At 35.1% G+C, this 14,329-nt stretch overlaps 1 protein-coding gene across 4 annotated transcripts in view; it reads left to right on the forward strand.

Annotated features, from left to right (window-relative positions):
* The window catches only part of SEMA5A (semaphorin 5A), a 195,431-nt gene that overhangs the window by 81,896 nt on the left and 99,206 nt on the right, over positions 1–14,329 (forward strand). For all 4 annotated transcript variants that reach the window (XM_087930659.1, XM_087930658.1, XM_087930657.1 and 1 more), the window contains one exon: positions 9,709–9,901. In XM_087930659.1, the coding sequence (XP_087786785.1) occupies positions 9,778–9,901 (124 nt within the window). In that variant the 5' untranslated portion in view covers positions 9,709–9,777. The remainder of the gene's footprint in view (positions 1–9,708; positions 9,902–14,329) is intronic.

A 14,329-nucleotide genomic window follows, 5' to 3' on the forward strand; every position in this document is an offset into this window, starting at 1 on the left:
TCCAAACAAGAGGTGTGCAAAGCCCCCAGGAAAGAGCACAATTGGCACACCAGATGAATCTGTACAAGCCCCTCCCAAGCCATCTCAAGCAGGAGAAATAATAGCCCTGCCCCCAAACTGCAAACCAACTTATTCCAGGGATATGCTCCCTGACTGAGAGCTAGAGATAGAATATTATTATATGGCTCCTAGTGGGGACACAAACCCAGAGTCACTGACTTGCTAGGGGTGAGTTGAAGTCAATTCTTCCCCAACTCTTATGGCCTCCATGCACTTTGCAGCACTGCTACAGTACCATCTGTCTGGCTAGGGATGGAGATATATGTTAGGAATCTGTCCACCAATTAGTTGGGTTGGCAATATATAAACCAACAATGTATGTTTGTAGCTTTAAGACAAAATCACTGTATTAATTTATACTATATTCCAATTGGTTGATTATATTACAAATAACCATAAGAGGGAGCTAAAGATCATAGCTTGCTCTCTCTGACATTCTGTTGCTATCTAAGGTTCTCTGTTGTATTTATGCTGTGCTTATACTTTGATAGCTTTGTTTACTGTAAATGACAAAGGCAACCGGTATGAAGACTTTCTAATTGGATATTCTTTGGACTGTTAAATGTATATGACCTGGACCGTTTATTGGACTGTGCTATTTCTTGAAGTAAACTTTAACTCGATTTAGTGTATCTGTGTGTGGCTGGATAATTATTCATAACTACTCTCATAAATGTTTCCATGTGCATATCCTTGTTACTCAAGGGTCATTCTGTATATATCATAATATTGGTTATGGGCCCAGAGAGAGATATTGAGAATCAGTGTGAATATACAGTTTCATATTCAGATTGCAGTTTATTGTTAAACTACCAATGGCACAAGAACAGTCAACCAGTATATCCCAGATAACCCAGTTGGATGGAACAAACTATGTTTCCTGGTCTATGAAGTGCAGCCTACTTCTGCATAAGGTCGGATTATGGACTGTAATTAATAGTCCACCAGATGTAACAGCTTGGGACCCATTGAATGATGAAGATAAAAAGAAAATAGCTAACTTTAACTGGGATAATGAAAAGGCTCTTAGTATAATTGGACTGATACTGAGTGATCAGCAGCTAGTCCATATTCATGGTGAAGAATCTGCTGCTAGGTGTTGGGACATTTCGAAGAGGATTTATGTTTGAGATAGTGTGGGTGCACATATACACCTTATAAACTGTTTAGAGCCCGTCTTATAAAAGATGGCGATGTGTTAGCTCATTTGGAGTTTATGAAAAGGACTTTACAAGAGCAACAAGAAAAGGAGCTGTTTTTCTTGGAGTTGCATCAAGTTTACATCATTCTTTCTTCTTTGGATGAAACTTATGATGATTATGTGTCTTCACTGGAAGTTTTAAACAGAGATGAACTTACATTGACTGGCATAACTGAAAGACTGTTAGAAGAGTCAAGAAGAAGGCAAGATAGAAATCAACTGAGAGAAAGACAACCACAGGAAGAAAAATGGTCTTGAACTGCCTATATTGTTAGGAAATGTTTTTCTTGTGGGGCTAAAGGTCATATAGCCAGATACTATAAAAAGGGTAAGAAACAGAATGCTATTAATATACAGAGAGCTTATAAAGATATTAGTTTAGTCATATCAAGTACAACTACAATTGTAAACCATGATATATGGGTAGTTGACAGTGGACCATTGCAGTGTATAACTAAAAGTAAAGAGGTTTGTTAACATGATAAAGAGTAAACAGCATGTATCATTAGCTAACGGATGGAAATTGAGAGCATCTGGAGAAGATACTGCATATTGTTAATGTATGTTAAACAATACTGCATATTGTTAATTGTTTACTGATGTTATATGTACCTAGACTGATATTTAACTTACTATCTGTAAGAGCAATGGTAAAAGCAGGATTTGTTATAACTTTTCAGGGAGATAAATGTTTAATTGAAAAACAGGGTAAAAGTGTTACTGCAAGATTGGATAATGATTTGTTTATTATATATGATAACCATTAATTAATGCTAACTCAGTTTATGAGAATAAAAAGCTTCATGATGAATATATTCATCTGCTCCATAGGCTTATGGGACATATAAATTTCAAAATGCTAAAGAAAACTGTTGAGTTATCTAATGGTATAAAATTAAAACCTTGTACAAAGTATTTAAATTGCAATGCTTGTAATCAAGAAAAAAGCAAGGTAACTCCTGCAAATAGGATAAATGGATTCAAAACCAGTGAACCATTAGAGGTTGTTTTTGGTGGTATTATTGGACCTAAGAAACCTAGTTTAGGTGAAGCCTGTGACGTATTAAGTATAATTGATCATTTTTCCAGATATGGTTTCTGTTATTTAATGAAAACGAAGATAGAAAAATACCAGCATTTTGTAAACTGGCTAAAATTTGCTGAAACAAAAAAGAAACAGAAAGTTATTAGCTTGGTAACAGATAACGGTACTGAATTTACCAATAGAAAATTTGAAGCCATGTTACAGAAAGTTGGCATTGAACATTGAAATGTTTATTTTGCTCCTTATAGACCACAACATAACTCATATATTGAATGTAGAGGACAAACATTACAGGCTATGGCTAGGACTATGATTTCTGGTTTATCAGAGAAACTTTGGGGTGAAGCAATAATGTATGCTAACCATGTTTTGAATAAAGTAGTGAATTCAATGACAGGTGAATTACCATTTACTCGTTGGAATGGAAAAAAGCCAGATCTCCATTATTTACATACATTTGGAACCCCAGCATGGGTTCATATTCCCATGCAAGTAACATGAAAGGGACAACAGAGAGAGAGAGACAATTATATTTTGTAGGTTATGAAGCTAATCATAGATCATTTAGATTTTGGGAGCCAAGTACTACTAATGTATATTGCAGTGCAAGTGCTAAATCATGTTGGCTGGAGAGAGCTTGAACAGGAATATAATAAGGTACAGGATAGTGTTGTTGTTGAGACTCCACTGTTTACCAATAATCCTGATGATAATAATATTGATGATAAGATAGTGGAGGAATCCTCAATGGAGGAATCATCAATAGAAGAACCCTCTATGACTGTAGAAGATGAGGATTTGATAGGGGAGGTAAAGGAAGAACACATGCCAACAACATGCACTGAGTTGCCTAGGAGGTCAACTAGGGAGAGACATCCATCTGACAGATTTCAAGCAAGCATTGTATGTCAGGTTAATACAGGACCTTCTAACTTCAATGAAATAAAACTGTATCCTACAAAGGATCAGGTAGCTTGGCAGGAAGCTATGAATAGGGAGTTAAAATCATTAAAGGATTTAGAGGTGTATGAGGATGTAAAGTTACCACTAGGTGAGCATGCAATAGGTTGCAAATGGGTGTATAAGATAAAGACTGGTGTGGATGGGACTATTACCCATAAAGCAAGATTAGTTGCTCAAGGATTTGCTCGGTTAGATAAGGATTATGATGAAGTATTTGCACTTAATCCGAGAGCAAAATACATTGAGAGCAGCATTAGTTTGGGCAGCTAAGAATAAATGTAACATAAACTATGTAGATGTTGAAACTGCATATCTACATGCACCTTTACAACATACCATCTATATGAAAAAGCCATTAGGTTTAAAGGATGATGGAAAAACTGATTACTGGAAATTAAAGAAAAGTCTTTATGGTCTAAAGCAATCCGATTATGAATGGAATAAATGTATTGTAAAGGAATTAGTTTCAATAGGTTTTGAAGCTGGTATAGCTGATCCTTGTTTGTTCCGAAGAGAAAAAGTTGGTTTAATTTCTCTATTACTGTTATTTATGGATGACATAGCAATTATAACTAAAACTGAACAAGAAGCAAATGATACTGTTTATAGATTACAGAAAAAGTTCAGGATTAGAAATTTAGGGGAAATTATATGGGTTTTGATATAGTGAAAACGAATAAAGGTTTTAAAATTTCACAAGCCAAGATTAGCCAATTATTAAAACGTTATAACATGGAGCATTGTAAATCTGATAAGACACCAATGAGTAAGGAATTTACACATAGTGATATTAAATGTCCTATGTTTGATAAGGAAATATATCAATCCTTAATCGGTAGTCTATCATATCTGGGTAATTGGTCTAGACCAGATATATCTTACAGTGTAAACCAATTGGCTAGGTATAACACTGAACCAAATGAAAGGCATTGGCAAGCAGCTAAGTGAATAATTAGGTTTTTAAAACACACAATCAATTATTCATTATATTTAGAACCAAGTAATGAATTAGTGTTAACTGCATATGCTGATGCAAGTTTTGCAACTGATATAATGACTTGTAAGTCAACATAAGGTATAATGGTAATGTTGGGTAATGCTTTAATAGGATGGAAGTCTATTAGGCAACAACATATTAGTTTATCCACTATGGAAGCGGGATTCTCATGTTTATCGTTAATGTGTACAGAATTGATATATTATAGACAATTGTTGAAGGATATTGGAATTACTGTACATGATCTATTTATTGTTTATGAAGACAATCTGCAATTAGTATGGCTACTAATTTCGCTGTTAAAACAAGGTCTAAGCTTACTGATTTGAGATATTTGAACGTTAGACAGTGTGTTCAAAATAAATTAATTCAGTTAGAATACTGCGTGACTGAACATAATATTGCAGATCATTTCACAAAAGCTCAAGGTGCAATTAAGCATAAAGAGTGTTGTGAGAATTATGTTTAAAGATGTAATGTATTATATATTGACCTACCCAAAGGGGAGAATGTTAGGAATCTGTCCACCAATTAGTTGGGTTGGCAATATATAAACCAACAATGTATGTTTGTAGCTTTAAGACAAAATCATTGTATTGATTTATACTATATTCCGATTGGTTGATTATATTGCAAATTACCATAAGAGGGAGCTAGAGATCATAGCTTGCTCTCTCTGTCATTCTGTCTCTCTGACATTCTGTTGCTATCTAAGGTTCTCTGTTGTATTTATGCCGTGCTTATACTTTGATAGCTTTGTTTACTGTAAATGACAAAGGCAACCGGTAAGAAGACTTTGTAATTGGATATTCTTTGGACTGTTAAACGTATATGACCTGGACCATTTATTGGACTGTGCTATTTCTTAAAGTAAACTTTAACTCGATTTAGTGTATCTGTGTGTGGCTGGATAATTATTCATAACTACTCTCATAAATGTTTCCATGTGCATATCCTTGTTCCTCAAGGGTTATTCTGTACATATCATAACAATATATAATTGAATCTCACCAGTGGATGACCTCTTTTCATGTAGAGGTTTAAAAGGAGAGGGGAAAACCTCAAGCACTGGGGCACCCCACAACACAGGGTCCCAAAACATGACCTCTCCCCTTCCACCTGCACCCACACAGGAGATGAAGCACTCCCTATCCCCAAAGACAGTTCAGAAAGATGCCATGATCAATGGTATTGAAAGCCACTGATTGATCCAGTTGGGCCAGAATGGTTGCACCACCCAACAACATTCATTAATACAAGGGTCTTCAAACTTGGCAAGTTTAAGACATGTGGACTTCAACTCCCAGAATTCCTGACTGACTGGAGGAGGAATTCTGGGAGTTGAAGGCCATAAGTCTTAAATCTGTAAAGTTTGAAGACCGCTGCATTAATGTAACCAAAAATCAAAAAGCATTGTACTAGCAGAGGGAAAAAGACCACATTTCAAGTTTTTAAAGCTTGTGGAATAATTAAATCTTCCTAAAAACAGGAAGAGGAACACATTCTTCCTCCTTATTAGATACATTTTAAAAGAAGGAAGCATTTGGATATATGGCGGCATGCTGTTCCTAGAGGAGAGGCAGAGATTGAGGGAGACTCAGGAGTTCTCATTCCAGCTGAGGGAATCAATACTGTGGGAATTAAATGATGGAGCAGTATTTGCTTCTTCTATCACTTCTGGGTTTTTTTTTAGCACATCTTTCCATCCAATATGTATAGGACAAGATTGAAAACGTTCTTAAATTTAAAAAAAAAATATCCAAAATTTGTGACTCCAAAACTTTTAAATCTTGACAGATGAAATGTAAAAGCAATTCCCCTCCCAAAACAACAATATACAGTAGTTGTTTCACTTTAAATGCACTGTGAATGTAATTGCTTTTTAAAAAAAATAACATTTTGTAGGAGACAAAATAAAAAAGCCTGAATTGTGATTAATTGGTGAGTTCTTTATGTTGCTTTAGTGTTCTTGTACTGAAAAACAACAGAACTGTAGTATATTAGAAAAAATAATAATTTTATACTTTTATTTTTATGCTGCAAAGAATTTTTTTTTGATGCTCTGGGTCCCTAATCAGTCCTAGGTTACATCTTGGTAATGGGCTTGGCCCTAGATGGCCCTTTAATAAGAATGTAGAAGTCCTTTGAGACCTGTTAAAAAATATTGGAAAAGGTTGGAGTAGAGAACAATCAGCTTCTTTTATAAGCTTGTTTGGAGGAGCTTGTCAGAATGGCCAGAAGCAATGGTGAAATTTATGAACCATCCATTGACGCAAATGATATTAGTATGTTAAATGTCACTTATACTTTATGGCACTAAACAGGTTGCAATCTATACTGCTTTTCCATAGTCGACTCTACAAATGGTGAAACTAAAAAAGCTAGCTTTTTCCTTCCATTTTTATTATTTTGAAAACAGAAAATTTAAATCACCAATGTCTAAGCTATGATTTGTATTAGTTTATTCTCACCTTTTTCAAAGGAGAAAATTGGACAATTTTTTTCTATTTAAATCTTGTTTCTTTTTGGCTGCATCTATATATATATATATTGGAGGCTTTTGGTTAAATAATTCTAAGAGGGAGCATTAACTTATTTATAACAAAATTGTATGCTGTCCAATTCCAAACAGCTCAGCATAGCTTTCACAACATATAAACTGTACAGTCATCAGCATAGGCAACATAATACTCCAAAAGCCCTCTTGTGTATTTTAACACATTTGTAAAGATATTTTTGTTTGTGAAAATGACAGTAGTAGAATTTAAAAAGCCTTCTTCAACACAGCATATTTAGTCATCTGTGGTCACTATGTCTATACTGGGCAAGATGTTGATGATTTTAAGTTCAGTAATATCAAGTATTTCAATCTGTTTCTATCTCAGGCTTAAGATTGAAAACAATGGCTTCAGTCTGTGGATGAGAACTAGGCAGTAGGAGTGTGTCTTTTTTTTTGTTTAAGCTCTTAGCAGCTTTTGTGACTATTAAATATAGTATTGTCTGACGTCAGATGGAGAGTATGATGGTTAGGCTATTGTTTATTGAGTTTTCAGTCTTTCCTAAAGAATAGATTCAAAGTAGATTTTATCTCCTGAGCTTGGACTTATGGACCTCACCCCACCATTTCTTTAAGATCTTCATGAAACTACAAGAAGCAACTCTCAAGGGTTTTAAAATTCACTGCCTACAAAAAAAGTGATGATAGCTTAACACCCTTTCTACCTCAGTCTAAGGAGATATGGATTATTTGTTTCTAAATTTAGTAATTATATGAAATAATCAATTGAATAAAATTAGAAATGCCTTTAAGAGAACATACGATTGCAGGATAATTCTGTAACTTATCTTCAATGTATTCAGATTGTTCACCTCTTAAAAGAATTGGGTTTGCAATTGTATGGTTTTTATTTTTTTAATTATAAATTATATAGTTGCTAGTCATTCTATGTAGTTTTGAGCCAGAAAGATGAGGGGCAAATGCTTTTATAAATAAAAGTACCACATAAGAATTAATGCAACAATAACACTCCAGAGCTATCCAATTTAGTGAATGAATTGAATTACAAGCCATTCATTAATGGATTACAATTTGTACAAAATGTAGCTTTGACCTAGTGCTCAATGTTCAGTTAAGTTGTGTAGTCAACCTATGCTAACTATTGCATTTTTCCATCTATCATCAAACCAAGCCAGAGACCAAAAGGGAAATAAGAAAGTTGTTATAAATTCATTTATATTATTACTGTTCAATGCTTCTTGTGTTGTGAATCATTTCTGCACATTAAGGTTGGTATTTTATCATTCCAATCATCAATAGTAATATATAAATGATTTTAAAGTTGATTCATTATCCAATGGAGATGTCATTAAAATAATATGAGATTAAATAAATAACTATTCAACTCCTTTGTTTTGATTTATTTGTTTATAACCAGATCTTCAAAATTAATAGCTGGTAATTTGCCTGAGGCTCTTCATTCAGTTTTTATAAGATGAGCTACAAGCTTTGTGATGGTTCTTATACGAACAGTCATTTCATCTGCAGAAATAATAGTAGGGAAAACAGCAGGAGTTGTAAGAGGATACATAAATGAAGGAAAGAGTTACTTAGAAAAATTTTATCCATTTGAGAAAATTTATTATGAGGTAGTTTAAGTATCTTTTTTTAAAAAAAATAAACAACTAAGAAGTATATCTTTGTAAATGCCACATTCTGAATTTTCTATGTAGTTTTAGAAGATGCAGGCCAGACCTGGTGAATCTTATTATTGTTCTTTCTAAGCTAGAGAATAATTGAATAAGCTTTCTTACAACTGGCCATTGTAATACCTACCAGAAACATTAACAAACTTACAACTAACTCCAGGGTCCTCTGAACCACAGATCAAAAGCCATTGCTCATAGCAATTGTCCTTACTGGAAGCTAAGCAAAATAAAGTATGTTGAATCATATATTATCAAGAGTGAAAAAAAAGGTTGCTGTGGTGCAAATGGTAGAATTCTTTAATAGGTCTAATTTATTCTTATATTCCCCTTGGGCAATCTATATAAACTGGATGACAACAATACTAGGTACCTAACAGGGATATATAAAATGATGTTCTCCAAAAGAGACTAAACAAAACTTCATAGAATATTCATATCAAAGATATGCTGGCCTAGAAATGCAGACCATTTGAAATGGATATTTTATAAAGAAAAATAATGATGATTTTAAAAAGAAATGACAGTTTTAAGAAGAAAAAATGATGGTGCTTTTGAAAATATAGCATTATGGATAAACCACAATTTTAACAACTTTGTTAATTAAATAATATGTAGAGTTGCTTTTTTTAGCCTCACATTCTGCTCCCACCATTCTAGGTAATATTAATCTTTATATTGCACATTTCTGGCAGTTATGAAAACAAAATTCCATTTTACATAATACATTTTAATATTCTGAATTTCTGTACGATGCAAATGCATCATCTCTTAATAGTTTAGGTCTGTCTGACTGGTAGCTTCGGAATAAGGACAGAATGGTATTGATATTGTATCCTCTGAAATACAGGAGTTTATCATTCTTGATCTAGTTTAGGAACCATGAATTATGGCTTCAGTTTGGCATGTCATGGCAAAATAATTTTTGGAATCATCAGAAAAAAAGACAATAGTTTGAAGTGATGTTTGTGATTACATGAGCGAGAAAAAGATGCAGGAAATTTTTTTATATGTTATTATATCTTTTCTATATTGTTACATTTTTATATGTCATTATGTTATTATGTTATTATTTGTATGTCATCAGAAATGTTTATTGTATGAATAAAAGAGTTGGGATGAATGACAAAACATGCTTTAGGATTAAAATCTGGAAAATTGGATGTGTGCCAAGAATAAACTAATTGTTAACCTCTGGTCTAATGGTAATTCTGGTGTTGTTGCTTTTACATTTTGCAGGCTGTTTTCGCATCTGAATACCTGAAGCATTTCTGATTAAGGGAGATGTGATTGGTGCCCAGGATCAATATGCAAGACACTATTCTGACAGCAATTTTGATGGTCACAAGTCTGGAGATAATATGTTTGGGAGGCATGGCAGTGGAAGATTCCCAGTGTCAAAGGCTGGAGCATCCCATTGTTACAAGTGAGGGTAAGTAACTGAGAAAGAGCTTTTTCCAAATAATTTGGTAGGAAAGAAGATCAAATTTGGATCTTTTTAGACCAAAGCAAATGTGGGATTTTTTGTGCATGTTGTTTATAGATATCTCATCTATTTAGAGGATTTGTACATAAAGGTTAGGTACAGAGCTCTGTTTATAATCCCCTATAATTTACGGAATTACCAATCTTCATTTATGGAGTCATTCGGTAGAAGCCATTATCAACATTTTTGGTTTGCTTTTGACCATAAGGTTAACAGAGTTGTCCTTGAGCTAATATTCTAAGTTACCGTATTTTTTTTTTTTTTTTTTAGTTTTCCATTCATCTTCAAAACTCCTGGGATTTGTTTTTTCAGGACACCTTATCTTCTTGTTGTTTTGTCTTGGTAAAAGTTATGCAGTTAAGTGCTACTAGGTGTTGACCAGCAAGCTGATTTCAGTAATCCACATTTGCATATGTATCGGGAACAGTTTTAAGGGAAGCAAACTCTGAAGATATTGTAGGCCCCTTCTTTTTATCGAAGTCATTGATTATGTCTGCAAAATTGTCCAACAGTGTTCTCCCTTTGAAATTCAATTCTTCGTATCCTGCTAAGAAGCTTACTGCACTAATCAACCCAGAATAAACAGTCTGTTAAAGATTCAGTAGCCTATAAGTGTAAGTGGCCTATCCATCTGATTCCAGCCAGGATGAAAAGTAAATGGGATCCCTATTCATAGTTCCCCTTCCAGCAGTCTTGACTTCTTGTACATTGTGGCATCCTTGAAGTGTGCTAACAATGGTTCAGTCATTTTGGATGATGAGACCAGAGATGCATCTCTTTAATATATATCTTTGGACTGCCTTATTATTAATTTAAACAATTGAAATCGAACAATTCAAATCCTTTCAACCATCTTAGGATCACACAGATTTGGTTACCTCATGCCCACTGCCCTTCCAAAGAGTGTCTCCATTTCAGTGATTTCCATGCTGTTGTATGGTGGCTTATTAATCATCTTGGCAGCAAAATATGTCCCAGTGCATTCTAGTTTTTCTCCCCAGTATCTCTTTGGATGGGTAGTGGAAACCAGCAGATTTTTGTTATAAACGGTCTAAATAGCTGTCTCCCCTTCTAATCTGTGCTTCTTCCCCAAGAGCAGTGATAGCACCTGAGGCCTCCTTTTCTGGTAGCTAATCCCCTACTGGAGGTATGCTGAGTGGATTCAAACTTCCGCCTTAATCCAGATATGTAGACTGTAAACTTGAAGATATTTCAAGAGATGCCACTTTGGAAAAGCTGGTTATCATATGATGGCCAGGTCTTTTGTTTCCTATTCAACCTGCTAATCCATGTGTGAATCACAGATATCATGACGAAGAACTAGTTAGTATTTGAAAATATAGGTAGGTTCTGATGTCAATTGGGACTTGGGTTGTTGTTGCAAAGTGATGTGGTCATAAGTGATCACAACACTTAGAGGCGGCAATCCTGCTGTCTAGTTTCCATCATAACCTCAGGATGGGATGGGCTGCTAAGCAGGAAGAGGTGGGAGGGTGCCATGGACAGGCTCTATGACACTTACCATCCCTAAGATCTTGTACTCCATGATAGGCTCTTGGGAGAAAACCATGGCATTGAGTATTCTTCCTAAACCTAACCTGTAACATTTTGAACAGAAATGCCACAATTGCATTTTCATATTACTGTATTTGACAAAAATCTCATTTTCTGCATAGTGATAGTTAGAAATAGTTTATATTGTCAGACCAAGATTTGATTAAGGCAAATTTAAATGCATATTTGACATTAATTAATTATCTCTCTAAACTTATCTGATTTCTTTTATCACTTATTTGGTAGTCTCAGAAAAGATACTACTATATCATCTGAGAAGTGAAAGGCAAAGGAAGATAGTTAGAAGTACTTGGAGCAGCCAGTATAAGTGTGAGAATGAACAGCCAGAGCAAAAAAAAAAAGGAGTTTGGTATGAGTTGAAGATGAGTTATGGTTTGGGACCATAAGGCTTACTTAAGTCTCTATTTTTGGTTTTGACCACCTCACATTTTGATTAGACTGTGGCGGCACCTGGTTTAGCCTTTTATTGTACAAGGCCTTCCTTTGTTTTATTTTTCCTCTTCTATTTGCTTAGGCTGCTATAATTTTTTTTACATACACATAGACACTTGGTTGAAAATTCTTCTTTTTGATCCTGAGGTTGTGGTGGTGGTGATTTGATTACTGTAAAATAATTTGCCCCTTTGACTCTGCTTTTGGCTCTTTGTGCCTTGCCTGAGCTTGCTGTTGTGGTTGTAGGGTGCATTTTCTGTGTCTCTCTAGGCTACCCTGTCAGCTGACTCAGCAACCAAGCTAGACATTCAGAGGTTTTGTGTGGGCACAGAGAAAGCAAGCAATGGTGGAAGTGCAGAAAAATGCCATGTTCAGTGGGACATCTAATGCAGGTAGTTATTCAAGTGACCCGCAAAATTTGTATTAGCCTTTTCTTCCCCATGCCTCAGAACTGCCTGAATGAGAGACTCAACAAGTGTGTGGAACTGGTTCTTTTAGAACAGAAGGTGAAAAGGTTGGAAGCATGTCATTCCAATTTATCAGGGAGGGAGCACAGTTTTGACATGAAAGACTGCAGTTCTCTAAATCAAAGCAATAAAAAAAGAGTAAGAGGTGGAGGAATGAAAACATGATTTATAGGACCAAGAGAAAGGAGATATTCTGGAAATGCACTGTAAACACACAGCTGTTATTTAGACTTTTGACTTAGTGAGTGATGCTGTTATGTTAAAAGAAGAAATTTTAAGGAAAATACTCCGAATCCTGTGGATGGAAAGTACTTAACTGCCAGCCTAAGAAGGAGCAGACATATGGTTGTCAGAGATTTCCTGTGGAGAAGAACAGAAGCAACCAAACCTGAGACCTTTGAAAGAGCATAGCTTTCCTGGAGCTTGTATTCCAGATGTGACAGCAGACTGCTGAGGCTCTTCAGAGTAATTGGTTACTGCTTTCCCTGGCTAATTCACATGGGACAAATGATCCAGTCAGAGGAATTGTTGAATGTATCTCCAAAGTCAATAAAGCTCAGGATAAGAAAAGAATTCAGGAGCACAAATGATGTTTGCATCAGTACTTACCATTAAAGGTCAGAATGCTGGGAGGAAAGACTAGAAGATTACAGAAGTACAGTTGGCACCTGAGCCTGGACAGAGCCATCAGCAAAAGATTAGGGTTTGTAAACCTTGCTTTATAATACCAAAATGGAAATTCCTTATGGGTGACAGGGATGCCTATCATAAGAAGCTGAGTAGAAGCTTGATCAAAAAAGGCTTGGAACTAAATCTTGGGGTTTGAGTGAGTATAAAATATTGGGACAAGAGTGATTGCAGTAAGACATTGGCACTGGAAGCTAATAAATTACAGGCAACCGAGATCAGTAATTTACAAGCTTCAGAATAATCGGAAGGACAACATTGATGTATATCATTATATTTTTATGCTTTGAATCCTGATACAGTATAATAATACAATCTAAAAATTAATAGCATGAAACTATTGATAAAAATATTGTAAGCAAAGAATAAATTTTGTTCCAGAGAACTAGACTTCACTGCAAGGAAAAGGGGGCGTTGTTTGTAAAAAAAATATGTAAATCTGTGCAGAAATCCCTTCTGAGGAAGCATCTGGGTAAAAATGAAGAGAGTCACCATAGCATTGCTATGGCAAATCTACTCACCCAACCATCCAACCAGAAGACATAAATGATACTTTCCTGAATCATAAAATAAGGCTTATACATGGATGAATTTTAGTTGAAATCTTCCATTTACTACTGTCTTAACATATCCTGGAACCTTCACTTTGTCAACAGGGGAAGACTTGTTTAAATTGTCTGTTTGATTGATTGATTGTCACCCTGTCTATCCTCCAGCAACTCCAAACCAGCACACTGCTACTTTCCCCAGTTTTCTATAGCAAGAATGAGGTATGATTCTGAATCTATGATAGTGATCAGCTGACTAAAAGTGACTAGCTCAAATTCACCCAGTGAGCTTCTATGGATGAGGGAAGTTAACTATTTCACTGTACAAGTGCTCATTTATGAACAAAATATTTCCTTGCCTTGACTGCAATTTCATTTCTGGAAAAGTGGAGGAAGAAACAAGGGGATTTGTTGTCCTAGATTTAATGCTGACCCTTGTTGATGACATAGAAGGAACAAGAAGGAGAGAAGAGTTCGTCTCATCTTTTGTGTAAACAAGAGCTGTGAAAAGATAGTAACTACATGTATCCCTTGGACAATATAAAAGCTGATTTTGAAAGTTTGGAGGAAAAAAAAATACTATTCTGGACAACTTTCATCCAGTTCCTAACGTTGAAAAGTTGTAGAAATGGTGGTTGTGCTTCAAAGGTCTCTGGAAAAAGTGG

Source organism: Pseudonaja textilis, chromosome 3, assembly GCF_049901715.1.
Source record: "Pseudonaja textilis isolate UNSWEBS1 chromosome 3, rPseTex1.2, whole genome shotgun sequence".
In the NCBI taxonomy this organism is placed as follows: Eukaryota; Metazoa; Chordata; class Lepidosauria; order Squamata; family Elapidae; genus Pseudonaja; species Pseudonaja textilis.